This window comes from Pan paniscus, chromosome 18 (assembly GCF_029289425.2).
Source record: "Pan paniscus chromosome 18, NHGRI_mPanPan1-v2.0_pri, whole genome shotgun sequence".
NCBI lineage: Eukaryota > Metazoa > Chordata > Mammalia > Primates > Hominidae > Pan > Pan paniscus.
The window spans coordinates 31,919,432-31,940,345 of record NC_073267.2 but is presented as its reverse complement, the minus strand read 5'-3'; the positions used below and the strand labels follow the sequence as shown (position 1 = coordinate 31,940,345).

The following is a 20,914-nucleotide window of genomic DNA, read 5'->3' as shown; positions in this document are numbered from 1 at the left end:
CTCGGATTAAGACCATTCTCCACGTTGCAAAGAGTAAACCTTTAAAAATGCAAATCTGACCTCTTTTCACTTGTTTTTTTGTTTGTTTTGGGGGGAAGGAGTCTTGCTCTGTCACCCAGGCTGGAGTGCAGTGGTGCGATCTGGGCTCACGGCAACGTCCGCCTCCTTGGTTCAAGTGATTCTCCTGCCTCAGCCTCCTGAGTAGCTGGGATTACAGGCATGCACCACCACGCCTAGCTAATTTTTGCATTTTTAGTAGAGACAGGGTTTCACCATGTTGGCCAGGCTGATCTCAAACTCCTGACCTCAAACCTCCCAAAGTACTGGGATTACAGACCATGCCCAGCCTCTTTTCACTTTCTTAAATAAGCTCCCCACTGCTTTGAGGATAATGTCCGGGTCTCTTACAAGACTTGGGAGCCTTTAAAACCTGATCCCAGGTTAGCTACCTCTTCCCCCCTTTAATTTTATGCTTAGGACAAGCTGAGTTTTTCTTAGTTTGTCATATCCTATTCCCCTGCCTAGAAACCCATCTCCCCCTGCCCTCTTATCAGTTTTTTTTATAATTTAAAATTTATTTTTTTGTAGAGACAAAGTCTCACTTTGTTGCCTAGGCTGGTCTCAAACTCCTGGCCTTCAACGATCCTTCTGCCTCGGACTCCCAAAATGTTAGGATTACAGGTATGAGCCACTGCGCCCGGCCCTCCTGTCCGTTATCTGGGTCTCCCAAAACTGGATTAAGATTAGGTGTCACTCCTATTTGCTCTTGTAGTCCTCTGTGCTTCACCTACTAGATCTCGTCAAATTCTCTGAATCCACCACTAGCATGAACTCCTCGAGAGCAGGAAGCAGTTTAATTATCCTTGTGTCCAAAACAACTAACTGAATACTCCAATGCCCAACTCATTTTGAATGAATGAAGCTGCCTTCGTTGCAGGGTCGGGTGGAGGATTTTGAACTCGGAACTTTGGCCTTCAGTCTTTGTTATTATAGTTTAAAGATTCATTCTCGGGCATGGAGGAACAATTTAGGTCAAAATCACAAAAATCTGAAATAATTTAGGACGAGGCGTAAATTTATCTGCAAAGATCAACACGCTCAAACGAATCACTAATGCTCATCAGTCTTTTACTTTAAAGCAAACAAGGTGGAGGGTAGCTCCTTGCGAAACCTACCACCTGCCTAAAAGCGCAGTGGCTCGGGTGGTCCAGTCCCGGAGATTTTCTTGGCACTTAAGGCTCTGCCCACGGGCCCCCAAGTGGCGGAAGAGCCTCACGCACGACGTGCCGCCTCACACTCCCGCGGAGGCATCGCGACGCAGCGACGGCGTGGGCGGAGAGGCCGGCCCTTCCTCTGGCGCCTTCGGCTCCTCCCCCAGCGCCTCACACGCTCATTGTGAAGCGACAGCGGCCGCCGGCTTCTAAGGCGGTTTGAGACTTTGAGACCCTAAATCCTTGGCGCGCGTGAGCGCCCGCGCCGCTCCTTACCCACTCCCAGGGCTAGGGGTGCGAGGTTCACCGACTTGATTCTCTCCCACTTTCCCGCCGGGAGCTAACCGCGCCGGTGTGCGCGGCACCTCGCGCCACTGCTCGCTCCTGCCCCCCCTCCCCCCGGGAGCTCCCACCCGCGCGCTCCTCCCTCTCCGCTCCCCGGCGACGCGCACGCGCGCCAGCCCGGCTCGCGCCCTCTCTCTTTCCTCCAGCCGCGAGACCCCCTCCCCTTCCGCCTCGCGGCGCTTCCTCGCGCCGCGGTCTTCTCTCTCCACCCCCGACACCGCGGGGCTCCCCCCGCCCGCCAACAGCGGGCCCCGGCTGCCCGATCCCCCTCGCTTCCCGCGCTCTCCAGCGGGGCCCCAGCCCCGGCCCCCTCTCTCCCTCCCTTCTCTCTAATTCCCCTTCCGGACGCTGCCATCATGTTGAAGCCTCAGCCGCCACAACAGCCCTCCCAGCCCCAGCAGCCGCCCCCCACGCAACAGGCCGTGGCCCGTCGGCCCCCCGGGGGCACCAGCCCTCCCAACGGCGGCCTCCCGGGGCCGCTGGCCACCTCTGCGGCTCCTCCCGGGCCTCCAGCGGCCGCCTCCCCCTGCCTGGGGCCTGTGGCCGCTGCCGGGAGCGGGCTCCGCCGGGGAGCCGAAGGCATCTTGGCGCCGCAGCCGCCGCCGCCGCAGCAGCACCAGGAGAGGCCGGGGGCAGCCGCCATCGGCAGCGCCAGGTGAGAAGGGTGGGCTCCGGGCGAGGGAGCCGCGGCCACCCAGAGGCTGTGGCTCGGTTCCGGCGGGGCGGACCCCGACCCGGCACCGTCAGGGGCACTGGCTGGGTGGGGAGTCCCCGTGAAGCTGGGGGAGGGCCCCCTCAGGTCCGAACAGGTCGGACGGAAAGGGTCCCCGGGCGGCCACCGGAGCACTGAGGGGCCGCGCTCGGCTCTCGGGGCCTAGTCAGGGCTCGCAGCCCCGGCCTTCAGGGGAGGCGGGGCGCATCCCTCCGGCGCCGTCGGAACGGGGAGTTGGGGGGGGCAAGGAGCTGATCGGGGTCCCCGGTTCCATTACCACGAAGGGTCTCGCCGTCCCCGGCTTCAGCCAATGGGGAGTCTGCTGCGGGAAGGGGTCCCCGGCCGTAGCCAATGGAGGGGGGCGCGCGGCCCACAGTTTGGCCAATGGGGAGGGAGGGACTTGGGAGCGGGTTGCTGCCTCCCCCTTCCCGGTCTGGCCAGTAGGAGGGGAGCGAGGTGGGCGGGGGGACGGAAGGAGGGATGACTGGGAGGACTGCGGGCCGGGAGCCTCTGGCGCGCGCGCCCCCTTCCCGTACGTGCGCGTGGATGCTCGGTCTCATGACCCGGGCATTCGCGCGCCCCGGGAACACCTAGGGCAGGGACTAGTTCGTGGAGGGGCTCGTCTGGTGGCAGTGCATGAGTAGTGGAGGCCCTGCTCAGTTTTTCCTGTGCGCGCGCGTGTGTGTTAATGGAATTAAGAGTGGCGGCACACGCAGGCGCAGTGGGCTCTGATCGCTGGAGGTGGGAGTTCGGAAAGGCCCGTGGGTTTTAGTGCGCAGGCGCAGACCGGGCGAGGCCTCCCGGTGGATGGCTTTTGCGGCTGCGCTGTCCCCCAGCCCCGCCAGCGGCCCCCTCTTCGCCCTCAACCGCCGGTTACATCAGCCAGCGACGAGCAGGGTTACCTGGCAATTGGTGATCCCCGCAGAGTGGGTAACGGGCTGAATGAGTCATGAGGTCGAGGGGATGGGGTGTGGAGGGGATACCCCTCCTCCCACAGTTTTGAGGCGTCAGGCTGCTGAAAATGATTGTCTTTCCTGTTTGGGAGGTAATGTACCTGAGCTAGGTAGTTCCAAAGCTGCACTCCTGGAGCTTTTGCCCTCACAGCTGGCGTGGCTTTTTGGTTAATACTGTAGCATTGATCTGTTGGTAGCCTGCAGCCCTAGCCCCTTTCTCGTTGGTTCTTAGAGCAACTGACAACCATTGTTGATTGAGATCTTTTTTGCTGGCATTTGGAGGAAATGTGTTTGCTGGCTTATTAATGTCTATTTCTTTCTTCCTCTACAAGGTGAGAGTTTGAAAATCTTATTTATTGGCCGGGCGCAGTGGCTCACGCCTGTAATGCCAGCACTTTAGGAGGCAAAGGTGGGAGGATCCTTTGAGCCCAGGAGATCGATACCAGCCTGGGCAACACAGATGGGAAATCCCATCTCTACTAAAAATTAAAAAAAAAAAAAAAAAAGCCAGGAGTGGTGGTTCGTACCTATAGTCTTAGCCACTCGGGAAGCTGAGGCAGGAAGATCACTTGAGCCTTGGAGGTGGAGGCTGCAGTGAACTGAGATCACGCCACTGCACCCCAGCCTGGGCAACAGAGGGAGACCCTGTCTCAAATAAAAAAAATAGAAAAGAAAAATCTTACTGATTAACAATTTTGTAGTCTAAGTCAGCATCATCAGGTGGTATATACTTCTAGGATTTAACATTAATTTCATAGTGGTCTAAGAGGGCTTGAACAGACTTAAGTAATTTCTTGTTTTCTTTTATAGGGGACAGAGCACAGGAAAGGGACCCCCACAGTCACCTGTGAGTGTCTTCTCCCACCCTCTTTAAGATACATAGACCTAAAAGATGCATAAGGTGGGAATATAGGGCACATTAGGTCTAGATAGAGTCTAATGTACTCAGGAGGGCTGTGGGCCCGGCACACACAAGGCAGAATGAGTAGAGTGCGGCGGGCATTTAGAAAAGAAAATGAGGTGTTGATTGATTACTCCTTTAATTCTCTCTCTTATGTTAACTGACAGGTGTTTGAAGGCGTCTACAACAATTCCAGAATGCTGCATTTCCTTACAGCTGTTGTGGTAAGTTGGTAGTTAACCCCCGGGTTGTTTAAGGAACGTAATGCATCTACTTTCTGGAGACACTCTTCTTATTTTTCCCACTCTGCCAGGGCTCCACTTGTGATGTAAAGGTGAAAAATGGTACCACTTATGAGGGTATCTTCAAGACGCTAAGCTCAAAGGTCAGTGTACTCAAATTTAATTATTTTTGGAGTTGCAGAGTAGGAGGAGAATGAAATAGGCTCATTGAAGGTGTCAATTGGGTGATGTCAGAGTATGCCTTTAGTTGTTTCTGTAGGCCTGTGCTGAATAGTGCTGCAGGGAAAAAAGACAAATTTGAGGGCTGGGTACTTTAATGTTAAAATATTTAAGTTTAAATTTTTGTGAGACTTTTGCTAAGTCCTGTGGCTGATGTTGAGAAAACAATGCACTTGGTTCCAAGTGTGTTGAGGATGTAGTGTTGTGAAAAGTTTGGGAAGGGTAAGAGAAATCCAGTTCTATTTAAGAGAAATCCAGTTCTATTTAAGAGAAATCCAGTTCTATTTTTGCCTTCACCTTTCTTGAAACTGACCCATGGGTGTGGGGAATGGGGTGTTTGTAGTTTGAACTAGCCGTGGATGCTGTGCACCGGAAAGCATCTGAGCCAGCAGGTGGCCCTCGTCGGGAGGACATTGTGGACACCATGGTGTTTAAGCCAAGTGATGTCATGCTTGTTCACTTCCGAAATGTTGACTTCAACTACGCTACTAAAGGTATTGTCCTAGGCTGTTACCTCAGACCTGCTCTGTGTGCATAGAGGACAGAGGGTAGTTTGTGTGCAGGTGGAACATGGTGATGTGTTTGGTTTTTTTTGTTTTTGTTTGTTTGTTTGTTTTGCTTTAATGCCTTTTTTTTCTGAGCGAAGTGGGTGGATTTTTCTTCTTAAAAATATGTCTTGATGTCTAATATATAATGCAATGAATTCCTGTCTGTGTTGTGGTTCTTCATATTTTCTTTGCTTGGTTTTTAACTTCTTTTTTCTTTGGAATCATAGTACTGATAGACTTTGTATACTCTTCTTCTCTTGCCTCCCCACCCCCTGGCCATCCTAACACACGGGCACACGTACTCTGGGCTTCTTAAACTTCGTTCCTGAACTACTTATGGAGAGTGGGGTTGGGGGATATTGGAAAGAAGTCTGTGAAATATAGCCTGACTCCTGATCTTCACCTCTGCCCCCACAGACAAGTTCACCGATTCAGCCATTGCCATGAGCTCGAAAGTGAATGGGGAACACAAAGAGAAGGTGCTTCAGCGCTGGGAGGGGGGTGACAGCAACAGCGACGACTATGACCTCGAGTCTGACATGGTATAGCCTCCTTCCCTGAGAACTTGGGAGCTGGACAGACAGAATGGGTTGTTGACAGTGAGGTTCATTTGAGGGGGGAGGGAAATATTTACTGTTGCCCATTGATGGTAGTCAGATAACAAATAGAAATGTATAGAAAATAGCAAAGTAAAAATATCTATTCTTAGCTGGGTGCAGTGGCTCATGTTTGTAATCCCAGCACTTTGGGAGGCCAAGGCCGGTGGGTCACTTGAGGCAAGGAGTTCGAGACCAGTCTGGGCAACATGGTGAAACCCTGTCTCAACAAGATATATAAAAGCTATCAAGGTTTGGTGGCATGTACCTGTAGTCCCAGCTACTTGGGAGGCTGAGGTGGAAGGATCACTTGAGCCCAGGGAGGTCGAGGCTACAGTGAGCTGTGATCATACCACTGCACTCCAGCCTGGGTGGACCGTGTCACACGCAACAAAACCAAAACATCAACTTACTCTCTTACTATCTATAATTAACCACTCCTAGCATTTGCATCACGTTATTTTTCAACATAACAAAAAGTATAGATTACTGTGTAGGCCCATTTCTCTTCCCAAAATCAGCTACTCTGAGGCATTTAAAATCTCTCATGAGGCTGAGCGCAGTGGCTCATGCCTGTAGTCCCAGCTACTTGGGAGACCAAGGCAGGAGGATCACTTGAGCCCAGGAGTTTGAGGCTGCTGTAAGCTGAGATTGTGCCACTGGACTCCAGTCTGAGTGACAGTGAGGATTTCTCAAAAAAAATAAAACCGCTCATGAATAGAGCTGAGCGTGGTGGTCCCACACCTGTAGTCCCAACTACTCAGGAGGCTGAGGTAGGAGAATCATTTGAAGCTTTGGTGCACTATGACTGAACTTGTGAATGGCCACTGTGCTCCAGCCTGGGCATCATAGCGAGACTATCTGTTGAGAAACAAATGTCTTGTAAATGAATATATTATTGTTTTGTTATGTTTAGTTTGTACAAGAATTTGCTTTTCTTGCCTTTTCGAACTTCTCATGGTTATACGTAGATCTAGTTCTTTGCTTCTATTGTTGTGTGCTGTTTTCAAATATACACACACACGTGTACACAGCAAATTGTATTTGTCCTTTTCCTTAATCATCTGCATTTGGTTGCCATTATTTTGCTACTAAAAATAGTACCTTGCTGGACTTTTAGATCATATATTCCCCACGCACATGTGCCAGAATTTTTCTGGGATGTCTTGGAAATAGAATTGTTAGGTCTTATGACTTTTCAGGTTTACTAGTTATTGATAATTTCTGCTGCAGTTGTTAGTAATTACTAACAGTTGCAGGCCGGGCGCGGTGGCTCACACCAGTAATCCCAGCACTTTGGGAGGCCAAGGCGGGCGGATCACCTGAGGTTGGGAGTTTGGAACCAGCCTGACCAACGTGGAGAAGCCCTATCTCTACTAAAAATACAAAATTAGCTGGGCGTGGTGGCACATGCCCGTAATCCCAGCTACTCGTGAGGTTGAGGCAGGAGAATCGCTTGAACCCAAGGAGACGGAGGTTGCGGTGAGCCAAGATCGCACCATTGCACTCCAGCCTGGGCAACAAGAGTGAAACTGTCTCCAAAAAAAAAAAAAATGCAGTTATTAATTACAATTATTAGTTGATTACTTTTGCCAGCCACGTTCCAATTTTTTTCCACTCTTTTTTTGTCATTTATTTTTGAGACAAGAGCTTGCTCTGTTGCCCGGGTTTTTGTTGTAGTTGTTTGTTTTTGTTTTTTTGGAGACAGGGTCTCACTCTGTCACTCAGGCTGGAGGCTGGAGTGCAGTGGCTCGATCTCAGCTCACTGCAACCTCTGCCTCCCAGGTTCAAGCGATTCTTCTGCCTCAGCCAGGACTGCAGGCATGCGCCACCACGGATGGCTAATTTTTTATTTTTAGTAGAGACGGGGTTTCACCATATTGGTCAGGTTGATCTCAAACTCCTGACCTCAGGTGATCCACCCACCTCCCAAAGTGCTGGGATTGCAGGCATGAGCCACCACGCCCAGCCAGTCACCCAGGCCGGAGCGCAGTGGTGCCATAATAATTCACTGCAGCCTCAAACTCCTGGGCTCAAGTGATCCTCTCTCCTCAATCTCCTGAGTAGCGAGTAGCTAGGACCCCAGGCATGCACCACCACACCCGGCTGTTTCATTATTTTTTTCTAGAGGTGAGCTCTTGCTGTGTTGCCCAGTCTGGCCTTAAACTCCTGGCCTCAGGAGAGCCTCCTGCCTCAGCTTCCCAAAGTACTGGGATTACAGGTTTCAGCCACTGTGCCCAGCCAATTTGTTCACATCTTGGAGTTTTTAACCTGATGGAAGGGAAGTGACTTGTCATTGTTGCTTTTCTTGCTGGGTTTTAAAACCACCTTCCTCCCTCCCCAGTCCAATGGATGGGACCCCAATGAAATGTTCAAGTTCAATGAGGAGAACTACGGTGTGAAGACTACCTATGATAGCAGTCTTTCTTCTTATACGTGAGTGTCTTGGTGCTCTCCAGGTGATGTGTTGGTGATATGGGGTCACTAAGTGAAGACAGGTTTCCAGGTAGAACATAGTTTTTGCTCATTTTTCTCTGGGTTTCCAGGGTCGCTGTCCCCACTCCTACTCTGCCTTGTGGAATTCTTCCCTCAAAGGTTTTAAGCGTCTTAAGTGCTCCTCAGATTCCCAGATAAGCCTTGGTGCTCTACCTGGGACGCAGTCGGTGCCCGTTACCCAGATGTTGAAGGGATTAAATACTTCCATGCCTGAACTGGGGATTGGACTTGTTCAAATGTTTTTCCTTTTTTCCTCTTTTGTCCCCTGGCACTGGGATGGTGGTGGTCTGTGGGTGCTGTCTCAGGGTGCCCTTAGAAAAGGACAACTCAGAAGAGTTTCGTCAGCGAGAGCTGCGTGCGGCCCAGTTGGCTCGAGAGATTGAATCAAGCCCCCAGTACCGCCTACGGATCGCCATGGAGAACGACGATGGGCGCACTGAAGAGGAGAAGCACAGTGCAGTCCAGCGGCAGGGCTCAGGGCGGGAGAGCCCCAGCTTGGCATCCAGGTGACTGTTGCAAACAGCCAGGACTACTTGGGGCTTCTGGGAATATCCTGGGGCCTGGGCCCAGAGTTGATGTGTGCTGTGGTTTAAGCCTTGTGACCATGTAAAATGTCATACACAGGTTTAGGAGGTTGAGGTAAAGCGAGATTATGTAATTTGCCTAAAGTAACAAAGCTGAAGCTTGTAGATCTAAAAAAAAAAAAATTCAAAATTTTGGTTTACTTTCCCTTTTTCTCTGTATTCATTTTTATATATGTGCTCTTTCTTCTTATAAAAGTGAAATATAACTACATTATTTGTGTCTTTTAAAAACTATCCCTGGAACTACGGTGTGATCCTACTTTTGTCATAGGTCAGGAGTTGTAGAATTGTGGAGCACTGGCCAGGTTGGTTGGCTCAGAGTTGATGTCACATGAGGTCATAAGTCTGTAGCCACAGAATGTTAAACTAGGGCAGATCTTCAAGTGGGCAGATCTTCAAGTGGGATGGTGCTGGAGCCAGGCAGTGTGTGTATGTTTGAGAGCAGAAAGGGGAGACTTTAGAAGAAGAAATGGCTTCATCTTTCCAAAACGTGGGTTTTGTGGCTACCTGGCCTTATTTGAACTCTTTCCTCAGGGAGGGGAAGTATATCCCTCTGCCTCAACGAGTCCGGGAAGGTCCCCGGGGAGGAGTTCGATGCAGCAGCTCTCGGGGCGGTCGGCCTGGCCTTAGCTCTTTGCCACCTCGTGGCCCTCACCATCTGGACAACAGCAGCCCTGGCCCAGGTTCTGAGGCCCGTGGTATCAATGGAGGTGAGTTATGAGGTGACTTTGAGGGGCAGGGCAGGGAAGGGGATGCCAAGGAGGTGGGAGGGTAATTGGAGGGGTTTGGGTGTGTTGGAATGACGCTGCATCTGTGGGAATGTAATAGGTCGTCTGCCTCCTGACATTTTCTTCTCAAAAAAAAAAAACCAAACAGGCCCTTCCCGCATGTCCCCAAAGGCACAGCGGCCTCTGAGAGGTGCCAAGACTCTGTCTTCGCCCAGTAATAGGCCTTCTGGAGAAACTTCTGTTCCTCCTCCTCCTGCAGGTAAAGCTTTAGTAGTGTTGGATGAAGAAATGGATGGAAATTTGTAAAGAGATGTAAATATGTCCATTTGTTACAGTGCTGGAATGGGAGATAATTTTAAGATAGATGTTTTGGGCATTTGGGATTTAGTCATATTGGGAAATAGTTCTTTGATTTCCCTAGTGCAGAAATCTCAACCTAGCAATCCATGGGTTGTGTCTGCTTGGCAGACATCTTTTGTTTAGATTTGAATCAGTTGCTAAGTTTTGTTTTTTGTTGTTTTTTTCTTTTTTTGAAACGGAGTCTTGCACTGTTGCCTGGGCCAGAGTACGGTGGTGCCATCTCAGCTCACTGCAGCCTCCACCCCCCAGATTCAAGCGATTCTCCTGTCTCAGCCTCCTAAGTAGCTGGGATTACAGGCACCCACCACCACGGCTGGCTAATTTTTTTGTATTTTTAGTAGAAGCGGGGTTTTATTATGTTGGCCAGGCTGATCTCGAACTCCTGACCTCGTGATCCGCCCACCTTGGCCTCCCAAAGTGCTGGGATTACAGGCATGAGCCACCACACCCTGCCAGTTGCTAACTTTTTAAAACAGGCCGAGGTAGGCAGATTGCTTGAGCCCAGGAGTTTAAGACCAGCCTGGGCAACATGGCAAAACCCTTCTGCAAAAAATAAAAAGATAAGCTAGGCTTGATGGCGTGCACCTGTACTCCCAGCTACTTGCGAGGCTGAGGTGGGGGTAATCGCTTGAGCCCAGGAGGCTGAGGTTGCAGTGAGATGGCTTCACACCATTGCACTCCAGTCTGGGGAACAGAGCGATACCCTGTCTCTAAATAAATAAATCAATAGAAGCCATAGAAAATTTTTAGTTTCTTTTAAATTACAGGAAATTCTGTCAACTGAGCTTGCCTTGCTGCATAGCTTGAGTTGACTGGAACAGAATCCCAGCCACTCCTTTAAGCATTCCAGTTGTCGATGATGCCCATGAGGCCATTTACCTGCTTGTGTTACCTGCCTTGAGCTTCTGGACATTTAAGGTGGTGACTCTGGTTGTATAGTGTGTAAACTTTCTTGCTGTTTTGAGTAAGGCCCTTGTACTCACTGCTGTTGACCAGCAGTAACCATCCTACAGCTCCCCCTTTTCTTCCAGTGGGCCGGATGTATCCCCCGCGTTCTCCCAAGTCTGCTGCCCCTGCCCCAATCTCAGCTTCCTGTCCAGAGCCTCCCATCGGCTCGGCAGTGCCAACCTCTTCAGCCTCCATCCCTGTGACCTCATCAGTCTCAGATCCTGGAGTGGGCTCCATTTCTCCAGCTTCTCCAAAGATCTCCCTGGCCCCCACAGATGGTAAGAGCTAGGTGTTTGAGTGCTGTGAATGCATATTTAGTGTGATTTGTGGTTCTGGACAGAAGGACCTTTAGGCATTTCTCTTTACTTGAACAGTAAAAGAACTCTCTACCAAGGAACCTGGGAGAACTCTGGAGCCCCAGGAGCTGGCTCGGATAGCTGGGAAAGGTGAGGGTGGTTTTTTTTCTGCTGAGGATTAATGCTCCTTTGTCTGGGGGAGAGTATTTCAGTTAGGAAGTTTGTTGGAATTCAGAGGCAAACAATGTCTGTCAGTCCTTGGATTATAATTTCACTTCTGTGATCCTCAAGAGTTTCTCTTTTTTCTTTGCTTTCTTGTCCTCTGTTCTGTTGGCACTGTGTAGCCACCTTAGAGAAAGAATGTTTTGTATTTTCTTCTTTTTGACTGTTTTCTCATAGTCCCTGGTCTTCAGAATGAACAGAAACGATTCCAACTGGAAGAACTGAGAAAGTTTGGGGCCCAGTTTAAGGTGAGAGAAGTGAGCTGGGATATTAGCAGGGTAAAGGGGTTGGGAGTGGTTCGTAGATGAAGCAAAGGACTAGGTAGGAGTCAAAGAGATGAGATCAAAAAAGGATGAAAGAAGAAAGCCAGGCCTAGGGTCTGGGTCAGACTGGACTGTGTGTATTTCTCTCTTCCAGCTTCAGCCCAGTAGCTCCCCTGAGAACAGCCTGGATCCTTTTCCTCCCCGGATCTTAAAGGAGGAGCCCAAAGGAAAGGAGAAGGAGGTTGATGGTCTGTTGACTTCAGAGCCCATGGGGTCTCCCGTCTCCTCCAAGACAGAGTCCGTATCGGATAAGGAGGACAAACCACCTCTGGCACCATCAGGAGGCACTGAGGGGCCAGAGCAGCCCCCACCACCTTGTCCAAGCCAAACTGGCAGCCCCCCGGTGGGCCTCATCAAGGGAGAAGACAAAGATGAGGGCCCTGTTGCTGAGTGAGTGGAGCGGGGTGGGGCTCTGGGAGGATGGCAGGAGGGATGGGAGCAAGCCGTGAAGATTTACTGTACTTTCTCTCACAGACAAGTAAAGAAATCAACGTTGAACCCTAATGCTAAGGAGTTCAATCCTACAAAGCCTCTGCTGTCTGTGGTGAGCTGAGACGGGAGAATGTGGACTTTGGTTTCTGTGGGGAGACTTGGGCAGTGCTTATAGATGAATAGGGGGAGGAACACTTCACTTCCAGGACCACTTGCCTGGCAGGCAGTGTGAGGAGATGTCATAAAAATGTAAGGATGGCACCTTTGGGGCTGGCTTGGGGAAAATGGACTCAGGTCTCCAGGTTTGGGTGATCAGGGATCCCAGTGAGTCTGACGAGGGGTTAACAGGCTTTTCTTTGGTTCTTGGCATTTGGCTGAGAGAGTATTGGAGTGGGGTAGTCATGAACAGAGGCCAGCTGACTTGGCTTGAGCCCCTGTATTTGGAAGGTTTGTGATCTTGGACGTCACTTACATTCTCTGCCTCACCTGTAACTTTAGAATACTCATCTCCTCATAGGGTTTAATATGAGGCTTTATCAAGATAAGTGCAGAATATGTTTGGTATGCAGCATTTCACGAATGTTAGCTATTACCACTCTAGGCATGGCCAGGAGTAGAGGGGAAAATACAAAATAAAATTGTCCTCCCTTGTTTTTGCAGAATAAATCCACCAGTACCCCAACTTCTCCGGGGCCCCGGACTCATTCAACTCCCTCCATCCCGGTGCTGACAGCAGGCCAGAGTGGGCTATACAGCCCCCAGTACATCTCCTACATACCTCAGATCCACATGGGACCAGCTGTGCAGGTATGCAGAGAGACTGGCCAGGCCCAGGGTTAGCGGGGTGGGATTTGGTTGCACTGGTTGAGGGACCAGGTCAGGCCTGTCTGGGCATTCGTGAGCGAGTCATTCAGCCTCATCTGTGTCCTCATCCCCAGGCACCTCAGATGTATCCATATCCTGTATCCAATTCAGTGCCTGGGCAGCAGGGCAAGTACCGGGGAGCAAAAGGTGAGCAGGGCTGGGAGGGGCAGGCGGCGAGGCTGCCAAGGGCCTACTGGCAGGTGGAGCTTGAGCTCTCCTCTCTTCCTCCTCTTCCAGGCTCCCTTCCTCCGCAGCGCTCGGACCAACACCAGCCAGCCTCAGCCCCGCCGATGATGCAGGCCGCCGCGGCTGCTGGCCCGCCTCTGGTGGCTGCCACGCCCTATTCTTCCTACATCCCCTACAACCCTCAGCAGTTCCCAGGCCAGCCGGCCATGATGCAGCCCATGGCCCACTACCCCTCACAGGTGACTGCGGCCCAGGAGGGCAGTGAGGATCCAGGGCCCCTGCTAGGGATCCCATCTTCTCCAGAGACTTCGGAGCTGGCTAGGGGTGGCAGGCAGTGTTGTAGGTGGGATCGGCCCTTTGTGGTATTGGCGGTGTCAGACTTGGGCTTGAGCCCTGGCTCTGGTGGGACCTGTAACAAGGCATTGGACATCTGTATCTCTGAAGTGTAGAGAAAATAGTGTCTGCTGGGTGGGATCGTTGTGAATGTTGAATCAATAGGGTGATTGTGAGGAGGCCCAAGCGGTGCTGTGCACGCAGTGACTGGCAGGAGGACACCTTCCCAGCTGGCGGCTGTGCCAACCGCTCCTCTCTCTGTCCCGCCAGCCGGTGTTTGCCCCCATGCTTCAGAGCAACCCACGCATGCTGACGTCGGGCAGCCATCCCCAGGCCATCGTGTCATCCTCTACCCCTCAGTACCCTTCTGCAGAGCAGCCTACCCCCCAAGCCCTTTATGGTGAGTCCTGCGCCTGGTCCCTCTGCTCTGGGCTGTGTGCCAGCCCCCTCTGATGTGCTCAGCACTGGTTCTCCCTCTTTCCTGCTGCAGCCACTGTTCACCAGTCCTACCCACACCATGCCACACAGCTCCATGCCCACCAGCCGCAGCCAGCTACCACGCCTACTGGAAGCCAGCCGCAGTCCCAGCATGCGGCCCCCAGTCCTGTCCAGGTGCCTGCCATGGGGGGTGCTGGGTGGTCCTGGTGCAGGAATGGGTGGCCGGAAGAGCGGATAGAGCTAGGGGTCATTTCTGAGTGGCGAGGACTGGGGGCCAGCGAGTTGCTGGCCTGGGTGGCACTCAACCTTCCCCTCCCCAACAGCATCAGGCGGGGCAGGCCCCACACTTGGGCAGTGGACAGCCACAGCAGAATCTGTACCACCCAGGGGCCCTGACAGGCACGCCGCCCTCTCTGCCACCGGGACCTTCTGCCCAGTCCCCTCAGAGCAGCTTCCCCCAGCCAGCCGCTGTGTATGCCATCCACCACCAGCAGCTGCCCCACGGCTTCACCAACATGGCCCATGTTACCCAGGTAAGAGCCCAGCTGTCCCACTTCTGGGTCTGTTTGCCAGGGCCCGTCTGCCATGGGGACCATCCCATTCCCAAGTCCCTGGTGCCACCCTTGCCATAGTGCTCCCTAACTCTGGCTCTCAGAGTCTGTTTCAGGATTCTGTGGTCTTCCCAGCTACTTTTTTGTTCTCCACAGGCCCATGTCCAAACTGGAATCACAGCAGCCCCGCCCCCTCACCCTGGGGCTCCCCACCCGCCCCAGGTGATGCTGCTGCACCCACCCCAGAGTCATGGGGGGCCCCCCCAAGGCGCGGTGCCCCAGAGTGGGGTGCCTGCACTCTCAGCTTCCACACCCTCACCCTACCCCTACATCGGACACCCCCAAGGTGAGCAGCCTGGCCAGGCGCCTGGATTTCCAGGAGGAGCCGATGACAGGATTCGTGAGTTCTCATTAGCTGGGGGAATTTGGCATGGAAGAGCTGAGGGGCTGCAGGTGGGGCAGGATGCACGGGTTCTGGGTGGGGAGTGAGGGGTCTTGGAGGCAGGGCTGTCCCACAGGGCGCCCGCCGACCTGCACCTGTCTGTGAAGTATGTAGGGTGGGCAGAAGCCACAGTCGCCGCCGCCAGGGGCTTGCTCCTGGCTCTGTCCTTTGCTTCCCTCCGTCCTCGCTCAGTTGTGATCCAGCAGCCCCCCTCCCCACTGCCTCCCCAGCTCTCAGTGACCCCGACTGTCTCCTGACTTAGCCGAGGTAAGGTCAGTGCAGCAGACAGGGCCAGACTGGGGTGTGGGGGGCTGAGCTGGGCACATGAGTGAGGGCTCTGGCTTACTGGGAAACAGCGATTGACCTGTGCTTCTGACAGCCCCCGAGACACCTTGAGGAGGCCGCTCCTTCCCAGACACACCCCCACGCCCCCACTGGACGGCATTGGAGGAAGGGACAGCTGCTTGGGTTCTAATGCTCCTGCTCTCTTCTCTTTCCCCTCCAACCAGTTCAATCTCATCCCTCCCAGCAGCTCCCCTTCCACCCCCCGGGGAACTGAAGATTGTCCTGGCCGCGACCTGAGACCTCCATGAGTGGAGGGAAGAGTGATCTATGTCTCTTCCCCCAGCAGCTCGGACCACTCCCAGCCCCCCATCCCCCCATTCCCCAGGGGAGCTGGGGAATTCCTGCCAAGCACCTTGAATGGGAGGGGCCTCATAGAGGGCAGGGCCAGGGTCCAGCAGGGGTGGGGGGTTCCTGCTCTGCCCCTGCCCATCCCCACCCAGTCTTGCCCTCCCATCCTCTCATCTATTCCCCCGCTGGAGACGGAAGATCTTTTATTTTCTATTATTTATAACTTCAGACTTGGGCCCCCTGTTCTTTCTTTCCCATTAACTTGAGTGACCTGTGTGAGAGACAGACAGATGCCCCACGAGGATGGCTGGACAAGGACTTTTACTTTTTATTACATAAAAATATTAAAAAATAAATAAAAAAATAAAATTTTAAACTAACTTAACCTGCCTGGAGTTTCCTCCTTGGAGACTAGAGTGGGATGACAGCTGTCAGTCTTTTGTGGCATTGATAGGTGCTGCATTGTGACCTGTTCTTCACCTCCATGTAAAAATCATGTCCAGTGGCCAGCCATGGTGGCTCACGCCTGTAATCCCAGCACTTTGGGAGGCTGAGGCGGGCAGATCACCAGGTCAAGAGATCGAGACCATCCTGGCCAACTTGGTGAAACCCCATCTGTACTAAAAATACAAAAAATAGCCAGGTGTGGTGGGACATGCCTGTAATCCCAGCTACTTGGGAGGCTGAGGCAGGAGAATCACTTGAACCCGGGTGAAACCCTGTCTCTACTAAAAATACAAAAATTAGCCTGGCGTCATGGGACATGCCTGTAATCCCAGCTACCTGGGAGGCTGAGGCAGGAGAATCACTTAAACCCAGGAAGCGGAGGTTGCAGTGAGCTGAGATCACTCCATTGCACTCCAGTGGTGGCCAGTTATTGAAATCTAGGATGATGGGGAGCCAGATCGGGATCCTGTGCTGTTGATTTGAAGGTGGGTTCCAGACTTCATGTTGTGAAGTTGTGCAGTTGATGACTGAGGTTCTGGATGACTGGATGGCTAAAAGCACGTGAGATGGGAGTCCCCTTCCCAGGATGGGACAGAGCAGTGGCACAGTTCCCGAGGATGCTGTCCCTGACTGGCTCTGGAACTGCTACATAGATAGCTCACCCAGCTGTCTAGTGACTATTTTCTCATCTTGAACTTGGCTTCATCTCAAGGTGTGATTCAAAGTTTCATTTCTAATATGAGTATCTCATGAATTACATACACCTCTTTATGTTGAAGGGTGAATGTTTATGGTCATTGGAATTAAAGTCCTGATGGATGTGCAGCTGACTGTGGATGAGAGCTGTAAAGGTGAAACTGTTAGTGGGAGAAGAGGGGAGAGGATTGGTTGGGAACTGGGCTTACTGGGGAGCAAGAGCAAAATTAGGCATTATGGGTGGGACAAGAAGATTGAAGCATGGGATGTGGAAATGACAGCAGGCTCCAGAGGAGGTAGTTTTTCAGGGAGGTTGAGAATTCTCTCGGAGACTTGACCTTGGTTTCCTTGCCTAAAATGGAGGTGATTTCACCTTTCCAAGATTTTGAGGAAGTGGCTGGTGCTCAGTGGTAGACGGATGTTTCAGCTCTCACCAAAGCCAGAGAAAGCTGCTGAGACCAGGACAGGAAGAGTGAAGGCTACAGTATTGGGGAAGAATCCCAGCATATGCAGATTTGGAACTTGGTAATAAGTGCACATGGTGGGGTGGAGAGAAGGGGTTATTAAAGAGGTAAAGAAAAAAAAAAAAAAGGACTTTATGTGGTAGCCACTTGGATGCTAAAAATGGGCAGGGTTGGAGTCCCAAGAGCACTCAGCAGGTAGATGTGGGGTGGTGCAGGAGCCTGGGCTCAGGATATTTGAAGTGTAGATGGAGAGACAGGTATCTCCTATGAAATATGGCAAGTATTACTGAGTAATCTTTCAATTTTTTTTTTTTTTTTTAAGAGACAGAGTCCCATTATGTTGGCCAGGCTGGTCTCGAACTCCTGGGCTCAAGCCGTTCTGCCTTGGCCTCCCAAAGTGCTGGGGATTACAGGTGTGAGCCACCACACCCAGCTGAGTAGTCATTTTGATGCTTTCTGGAAGGACTGCAGATTGTACAGCAGTCCGCCCGTATCTGGGGGGGATGTGATCTGAGATCCCCAGTGGATGCCCATAGTACCAAACCTTATGTATACTATGTTTTTTTCCTATAGCTATGATGAGGTTTAGTTTCTAAATTAGGCACAATACTCTTGTGCTTCGGGGCCATCACTGAGTAAATCAGGGCTACTTGAACACGATCATTGGAGTGCTGTAACGGTCAATCTGATAACCAGCACGGCTACTAAAGTGACTAACAGGCAAAGGGATGGTTCACGTCTTGACAGGATGGATGGAGCAGGATGGCAAAAGATTTCATCATACTACTCAGAATGGTGCTCAACTTAAAATCTGAACTGTTAAATAGAAAATTCTAGGCCAGGCGCGGTGGCTCACACCTGTAATCCTAGCACTTTGGGAGGCTGAGGTGGGTGGATCATGAGGTCAAGAGATCGAGACCATCCTGGCCAACATGGTGAAACCCTGTCTACTAAAAATACAAAAATTAGCTGGGCATAGTGGCGCATCCCTGTCGGCCCAGCTACTTGGGAGGCTGAGACAGGAGAATGGCTTGAGCCCAGGAGGTGGGGGTTGCAGTGAGTAGAGATCGTGCCACTGCACTCTGGCCTGGCGACAGAGCGAGACTCTGTCTCAGGAAAAAAAAAAAGAAAATTCCAGCTGGGTGCGGTGGTTCACGCCTGTAATCCCATACTTTGGGAGGCCGAGGAAGGTGGATTATTTGAGGTTGGGAGTTCGAGATCAGGTTGGCCAACATGGTGAGATGCCATCTCTACTAAAAATACAGGTTAGCCAGGTGTGGTGGTGGGTGCCTGTAATCCCAGCTACTTGAAGGCTGAGGCAGGAGAATCACTTGAACCCGGGATGCAGAGGTTGCAGTGGGCCGAGATCGTGCCACGGTACTCCAGCCTGGGTGACAGAGACTGTCTCAAAAAAAAAAAAAAAAAGAAAATTCCAGAAATAATCAGACCAGCGTTGACAGTGGATAACTGAAACCAGGGATAAGGGCAGAGACTACTGTATGTTTACCATCTTTGAGCAGAAATCTCAAAGTTGGAAGGGAACTTAGCCTTCAGCCAGCCAGAAATTCCTCTTGGCAGCCCCTGTCATGTCAGCCTTGCCTTGAGCACTGAGGAGAAGACAAATCTGCCCTGTCATTGGACAGTTCTTTTTGCAAAGTTCTTCCCTCTTCCTCTTCTCTCACCCACTTCCCTTAGTTTGCCTCTGTTCTGGAGTCAAAAATCAGGTTTTGCATTTTCTCAAAACAGCTCTTAAGTTGGGCCCAAGAGCCCTCCCTTCTGGGAGCTCATCTTAGCCATCCTGGGTGTGTATTCACTTGTCAGGATGCATTTGTGATAGGGGTGCCTGTTAACCTCTGCCGAGCCTTGCTTTGCTTGGTGTCAGCATCCTTGCCAGTCATCACTCCCAAGTTTTTGAAATTCACTCATAGTTTATTCCCTGCATATTAGAGAAGTGGCCTTTTTCTTTATTCCTTTTTTAAATTTATTTTTTCTTTCCTTTTTTTTTTTTTTTTTTTTTTTTGAGAAGGAGTCTCACTGTGTTGCCCAGGCTGGAGTGCATTGGCGCAATCTCGGCTCACTGCAACCTCTGCCTCCCTGGTTCAAGTGATTCTCCTGCCTCAACCTCCCAAGTAGCTGGGATTACAGGTGCCTGCCACCACGCCCGGCTAATTGTCTTTATTTTTAGTAGAGACGGGGTTTCACCATCTTGGCCAGGCTGGTCTTGAACTCTGACCTCATGATCCACCCGCCTCGGCCTCCCGAAATGCTGGGATTACAGGCGTGAGCCACCGCGCCTGGCTATTTTTTCTTTTTTATATGGAAACAGAGTCTCCCTATGTTGCTCAGGCTGCTCTGGAACTCCTGGGCTCAAGGGATCCGCCTGCCTCGGCCTCCCAAAGTGCTGGGATTACAGGCATGAGCCACCACAACCGGCCTTTTTCTCTTCTTTTGAGACAGAGTCTCACTCTGTCGCCCAGGCTGGAGTGCAGTGGCGCAATCTCGGCTCACTGCATCCTCTGCCTCTCGGGTTCAAGTGATTCTTGTGCCTCAGCCTCCTGAGTAGCTGAGACTACAAGCGCAAGCCACCATGCCTGGCTAATTTTTTTTTTTGAGACAGAGTCTTACTCTGTTGCCCAGTCTGGAGTGCAATGGTGTGATCTTGGCTCACTGCAACCTCTGCCTCGCGGGTTCAAGCGATTCTCCTGCCTCAGCCTCCTGAGTAGCTGGAATTACAGGCGCCTGCCACTACGCCTGGCTAATTTTTGTATTTTTAGTAGAGACGGGGTTTCATCATAATGGCCAGGTTGGTCTCGAACTCCTGACCTCAGGTGATCTGCCTGCCTTGGCCTCCCAAAGTGCTGGGATTACAAGCGTGAGCCACCGTGCCTGGCCTGCCTGGCTAATTTTTTTTTTCTTGAGACAGTCTGGCTGTGTCGCCCAGGCTGGAGTGCAGTGGCGCGATCTCGGCTTACTGCAAGCTCCGCCTCCCGGGTTCACGCCATTCTCCTGCCTCAGCCTCCTGAGTAGCTGGGACTACAGGCGCCCGCCACCGCACCCAGCTAAATTTTGTATTTTTTAGTAGAGACGGGGTTTCACCGTGGTCTCGATCTCCTGACCTCGTGATCTGCCCGCCTTGGCCTCCCAAAGTGCTGGGATTATAGGCGTGAACTACCGCACCCGGCCCTGCCTGGCTAATTTTTGTATTTTTAGTAGAATGGGGTTTCGCCATGTTGCCCAGGCTGGTCTCAAACTCCTGGCCTCAAGTGATCTGCCCGCTTTGGCCTCCCAAAATGCTGGGATTATAGATGTGAGGTACCACACCCGGCCTCTTTTCTTAATTTTATTTTTTTATTTTTCTTTTTTGAGACAGAGTCTCACCTTGTTGCCAGGCTGGAGTGCAGTGATGCGATCTCGGCTCACTGCGACCTCCACCTCCCCGGTTCAAGTGATTCTCCTGCTTCCGCCTCCGAGTATCTGAGACTACAGGCGCGCGCCAGCACGCCCAGCTAATTTTTTTCTATTTTTAGTAGAGATGGGGTTTCACCGTATTGCCCAGGATGGGCTCGATCTCCTGACCTCGTGATCGCCCACCTCGGCCTCCTGGTCTAAAGTTGTTTTTTTTGAGACGAGTCTTGCTCTGTCACCCAGGCTGGAGTGCAATGGTGCAATCTCAGCTCAAGTATTATTATTTTTTTTTTGAGATGGACTTTTGCTCTTGTTGCCCGGGCTAGAGTGCAATGGCAC

General features: G+C 51.8%; 1 protein-coding gene and 1 long non-coding RNA gene across 46 annotated transcripts in view; one reads left to right on the top strand and one right to left on the bottom strand.

Annotated features, from left to right (window-relative positions):
* The window catches only part of LOC134729289 (uncharacterized), a 30,764-nt gene extending 29,376 nt beyond the window's left edge, over positions 1–1,388 (bottom strand). Inside the window, exon 1 of the long non-coding RNA XR_010110258.1 lies at positions 1,176–1,388. This is a non-coding gene — a long non-coding RNA (uncharacterized LOC134729289). The remainder of the gene's footprint in view (positions 1–1,175) is intronic.
* Positions 590–15,943, top strand: ATXN2L (ataxin 2 like). Of its 45 annotated transcripts, none has more exons than XM_063597448.1 (24): positions 1,765–2,211; positions 4,032–4,068; positions 4,290–4,346; positions 4,436–4,507; positions 4,927–5,077; positions 5,549–5,673; positions 8,072–8,163; positions 8,529–8,729; positions 9,342–9,517; positions 9,684–9,794; positions 10,909–11,121; positions 11,218–11,289; positions 11,539–11,609; positions 11,779–12,074; positions 12,159–12,228; positions 12,777–12,923; positions 13,055–13,127; positions 13,218–13,405; positions 13,770–13,899; positions 13,990–14,111; positions 14,261–14,470; positions 14,645–14,834; positions 15,161–15,197; positions 15,463–15,943. In XM_063597448.1, exons 1-23 carry the CDS (start codon positions 1,913–1,915, stop codon positions 15,190–15,192), a joined length of 3,135 nt encoding a protein of 1,044 aa, XP_063453518.1. In that variant the 5' UTR covers positions 1,765–1,912; the 3' UTR covers positions 15,193–15,197; positions 15,463–15,943. The 45 variants fall into 45 exon arrangements, with proteins under 45 accessions (XP_008977013.4, XP_034807782.1, XP_054955596.1 ...); XM_034951893.3 differs by having other exon boundaries at positions 15,440–15,943; XM_034951896.3 differs by having other exon boundaries at positions 15,161–15,202.
* The last annotated feature ends 4,971 nt before the right edge of the window (positions 15,944–20,914 follow it).

Coding starts and splice junctions, on each gene's coding strand:
- ATXN2L (XM_034951871.4), top strand. CDS start 1,913: ATGTTGAAGCCTCAGCCGCCACAACAGCCCTCCCAGCCCCAGCAGCCG. Junction 11,290..11,538: donor GGCTCGGATAGCTGGGAAAG/GTGAGGGTGGTT, acceptor GTTTTCTCATAG/TCCCTGGTCTTCAGAATGAA. Junction 14,112..14,260: donor CGGCCCCCAGTCCTGTCCAG/GTGCCTGCCATG, acceptor CCTCCCCAACAG/CATCAGGCGGGGCAGGCCCC.